The 4,718-nt window shown below is 41.7% G+C and overlaps 1 protein-coding gene across 1 annotated transcript in view; it reads left to right on the forward strand.

Moving 5' to 3' along the window:
* Window positions 1-1,608: 1,608 nt before the first annotated feature.
* plvapa (plasmalemma vesicle associated protein a) overlaps window positions 1,609-4,718 on the forward strand; it is a 5,265-nt gene continuing 2,155 nt past the window's right edge. Inside the window, 5 exon segments of the mRNA XM_031854406.1 lie at window positions 1,609-1,705; window positions 1,892-2,292; window positions 2,919-2,988; window positions 3,158-3,876; window positions 4,641-4,718. The exon segment at window positions 4,641-4,718 is cut by the window's right edge and continues 5 nt beyond it. Of these exon segments, the coding sequence (XP_031710266.1) occupies window positions 1,897-2,292; window positions 2,919-2,988; window positions 3,158-3,876; window positions 4,641-4,718 (1,263 nt within the window). The 5' untranslated portion in view covers window positions 1,609-1,705; window positions 1,892-1,896.

Raw genomic sequence — 4,718 nt, forward strand, 5'->3', positions numbered from 1 at the left:
GACACCACCACATGATAAGCATAAAGATTGTACACAGGAATCAGTTAGCCTGGAGTCTTGTCATTGAGGTTGGCAGGAATTTTTGTGTTTCAGTTTTTGTACGGAGTAAAGAGACAAGATGCAACTTGTTGATCAGTGAGCTTTAGATGTGCTGGTAGGTGGGTTTTGTCCACTTTGGACAGAGCCAGGCTAGGTGTTTTCCCCTGTTTACAGTCTTTATGCTAAGTTAAGCTAACTGGCTGTAGCTTCATATTTAGCATACAGGCATGAGAGTTGTGTCAATGTCTCACTCTCAGCAAGAAGGCAAATACGCGTATTACTCACAATGTTGAACTATTCCTTTAACTTTCTTTCTTTCTTATGATAGTGACATCATACAACAAAACCTCACAACCCCTGTTTCAATATCTGACAGTGAGCTATAGTCAAACTTTTTTTTGACTTTTTATTTCATGTGATAAGTCTGCTGGACATAAATTAGTAAAGCTGAATGGACTGCACTGTCATTTTAATATAAAAATAGTTATTTTACTGCATGAGCACTCTCTAACTGAATCAAGGCATTGGTGAGGCATATGAATTATACAACAAGCCTCTCTTACTGATTTGAGAGCGCTGTGTCAGCCAGGTTGGCAACATCCCGTAAAAATCCGGGGGAAAAATAATCATACCCAAAGTGGCGATAAAAACAGCCCACTTCAACCTCAATTAAATCAACAACGTGACTGTTCATTTCTTGTATTTGTCTCTGATATCCTGTGTTTCTCTGTGCTTTTTATCAAGGATCTCGTCCAAAAAGTTGCTTCAGGTTTGGCCATAAACAGTTCCTCTATGAATTACTGCTTCCTATGAAGATGAGGCCTGGCACGTCAACAATGCCTGGCAGGAAAAAGTTGTGTCTGTTACTGTCAGGCTCCTCTATTTCATTTTAAATTGCTTCGTCTCTCTTTGTGTGTGTGTGTCTCCGGTGAGACAGAGGGCAGCTTACCCACGTCATCATGTTGGACTGAGACGCGCGGCATCAAAGAGCCACTGGACGAGAACGTCAGAGAACAACATGAGCCATTGTCCTCCTGGCCTGCTGTGCACCGGAAAACACTGTTTATGATCCCATTAAAAAAAAAAAAGTTTGGCACAGTAAATCCAGTGAGCTCTTTATGGCCTGCCGTTTTTCACACTAGAAAACAGTGTCAGTGTAAATGTCACCTTATCAATAACATCGATTTGAGACGTTTCTATTTTGCATTCTGCCTTCTCCCTTTAAAGAGTCATACCAATTTGCTCAAAACTAAATGCTCATGAAATTAGATTTTATGCCGATTCAAAAAAATCGTTTTACTGTGACTGGGAACATTTTCAAAACTGGCATGGCTTAATGTGTTAAAAACAAACTCTGGGTTTGGTGTTTGAGTGTGCACTGTAGATTGCATGCCAACAGCTGATAACTGTTGATAACCTCTGCATAGGGAGGGGCAGCCAGCATTGTGGGGCAATGGCCTCTGCAGGGAGGGGACTGAGTCCAGGACAACTTCCCATCATGGGAAGTGTGTGGCCAGAGGAGTTTATAAAGTCCTACACATGTTTACACCTCACTCACAATCTGATCAATTCTCATGTTATCAGCACTCCTGAGAGGAAACGTCTGGTCCACGACGGTAGAGCGTTTGGCTTTGTTAGAGGAAGGAGCGCGAGCTTTACACAAAGGGTCTGTGAAATCCACCAGCTGGTCTGAAATAATTCAGCATTGAGTTATTTAATCATTTCGATTGCAGAGTGCTGAGAGGGAACTCGTCTGTCCTTTGATTTAGAGATGGACCTTGTTTGAACTTATCTAGCCACTCATCGTAACCCTCGAGCTTTAACACTTTTTTCTGACCCTTTCTGCCATCAGCAACCATGTATGCCAGTGGCTACTCCCAGGTCTCCAAGTCCAGCCCGCAGGCTCAAAAGAAGACGCAGTACCGCTCAAAGGGCAAGAGCTGCGGCTACTACATGCGCATTGCCTTCTTCTTCTCTTCACTCATCCAGTCTCTTATCATAGTTAGCCTTGTGCTCTTTCTGATCTACGGTAAGACGCAGGACTCGGCGTCCACGGTACGCATCCAGGACCTGGAGGAGAGCTTCAGCCGACTGTCCATAGAAAATGTGGCCCTGAGGCACCAGAGGAAGAACCTGACCAACTTACTCAACACCACCCTGACTGAGAAAGCCCGCAACGACTGGGACCTGGCCAAACTCCACTACTTCTCCAACATCTCAGCGATCCTTATCCAAGATATAGACAAGAAGCTGGTGAGAAAGCGAAGACTTTTCATTATATCTAACGTGGACGTTCCTGTCTGTAGTACTATTTCATGTGTAGTTTATCTTCTTCGTCTTATTTGGAAGACGTAGAACCTTTCAACAGCCAAAGAAATTAAAGTGTGTGTGTTTGTGTCAGCATAGTTTACTCACTGTTGTTAATGTAAGTTAAGTTAGAGATGAAAGGAAAGCAGCTGCAAGTGTTTTAGTCAAGTTGAGCCTCAGCAGATTAAAAAGTTAATAAAAAAAGTGCCTCAATGATCTAAAGAGCTTTAACAGTGTCATACTGGTTTCAAAAGTATATTTCATCACTGATTAGTCTCTAAATGTAAATTTATTTGAGTGTTTTACAATAAATAAAATGTACTTCTGAGATATTCTTTTATAGTTTTCAGAACAAGAGGCAACACAACAGATTATTTTTTATTGGTTATTACAAGTCAAAGTAGCACTTTAGTGTTGAACCCATGTCAGAGTATTTTTAAGACGTAAACATAATAATCTTGGTTAATGACCTAAACAGTAAATAGCTGATTGTTGTTTCCTGGTCATCTACATTTCACAACTGGTCTAGAACAAATCACTGAAACACCTTCTTCTCTGTCTGATATGAACAGCAACAGTGCAACCAAAAGTTGTTCTTTTGCGAGAGCATGGGAAGTTCAACTGCCCGATGCCCAACCACATGTAAGTCTGACACTTTTTTCAGTGCAAACCCAAAATGAATCAAATAAATAAATGTGACATATGAGCTGTCGTGTTTAACCCTCACCTGCAGTCCAAACAGCTTCCATTTAGAGAAAAGATCTATTTGACTACTTCTTTTCTCTTTTTCCACAATTGTTTTTCTGAGCAGTTCAACTTCCAAACAGCTGTAACTGTGGGCTGATGACTGAACAGCTGAAAGCAAGACTTGAGCTTGTGGAGTCCAACTTCACACAAACAGCCCAGAGGATGAGGATGGAAATGGACCAGACTGCCAAAGAGAGGGACAGAATTAACTTGGAGGCCATCCATCTGCGGAGGGACAAATCCACACATGAAAAGGAGGTGGAGTTCTTCAGACAAAAATGCAAAAATGACTTTTCCGAGTCCTTGAGTGGTATCTCCAATGTCTCCAAGGCATTCCTAGAGAAGATCAATTCCCTCTTCCCTTCACATATCGCCTTCCAGCTAACCTGTCCGAAACAGAGGGAACACCTGGAGCAGATCCGCACCAATTGCACCAGCCTGTCCATGGAGGTGGAGGACAAGCTTCAGCGTTACCTGAATCTTGTGGGAGAACAGGTGTCAGGCATCAAGGCTGAGAACAGCCGCTTGAAGGCAGAGAACTGGCGACTGTCTGACGACTACCGCTGGTGCAGCATGAACCGCACGGACCTGATCCTGCAGCACAAACGGAACTTAGACAAGCTTCAGCGGAAACACGATGAGGACAAGGAGATACTCCTGATGGACAAGATGAGGCTAAATGGAGAGATAGAAGTCCTTAACAACGACGTCAAGTATAAAAGTAAATCTTTAGATCACCTTACAGAGAGAATGAAGCAGCTCAACATGTCCTGCACTTCTAAGGTAAGAAAACAACATGAACATGTTAATAGCTTTGCAGGGATAAACGCAGTAGCATTTTTAGTGCAGCTGTTTTGCCAGTAACGGAGAAAAGACAATGAGAGTTTCATTTAGGGAATTAACAGCAGCAGATGTTAAATGCAAGGAGTGGTGATTGAGATTCTCTGATATAGCACTGGCATACACTATACAGGGTATTGTCTTATTGCATAGTTGTTGACTTTAAATATAAAAAGCTGTTATATGGAATGATCTACATCTGTGCAATAGTTAGGTCATTTTACCACATCTGAGCTTTGTTGTCAATAATAGTTCATCTCTGCAGTGTCAGAAGACATATTTGCTCATATAACACCTGTAGAAATACTAAAACACTTACAAAGCCCTTAGATCTTAACATCTTGGACAATATACAGTAAATCAAAGCAGCCTGACAGGTTGTTGGAAGTTATCCAGCTTTAGGAGTAGAGGAGGAGGTGAGGGAGGGAAATTGTCTGCCAGTAAAGTACAAGAGGGCAAAGGTGTGAGAACTGGACAAATATTTATGTCAGTTTTGTTAAGTGTCTGCTTTTGTTTAAAGACAAATTTACAACCTAGACATGACACTCTGTGGTGTTTGTGTCCTGAAACAGAAAATGTTATTCAATTTAATAATGTTTTGTGGAAATTCAAAATACTTCAGTTGCTGCATATCATTTTAAAAACAATATAACCAGTGGTTTAGAATGAGTTTTCCCCATATTAACATTGCTCTCATTTTTTTTCAGACAGGGTTTAGTGGATTTCCGGGAGGCGCAGCTGGGGCAGGTAGCCCTTTTGGGTCAGTATTCAATAAGCCAGCAGCA

Source organism: Anarrhichthys ocellatus, unplaced genomic scaffold (assembly GCF_004355925.1).
Source record: "Anarrhichthys ocellatus isolate YVR2014 unplaced genomic scaffold, GSC_Weel_1.0 scaffold15, whole genome shotgun sequence".
In the NCBI taxonomy this organism is placed as follows: Eukaryota; Metazoa; Chordata; class Actinopteri; order Perciformes; family Anarhichadidae; genus Anarrhichthys; species Anarrhichthys ocellatus.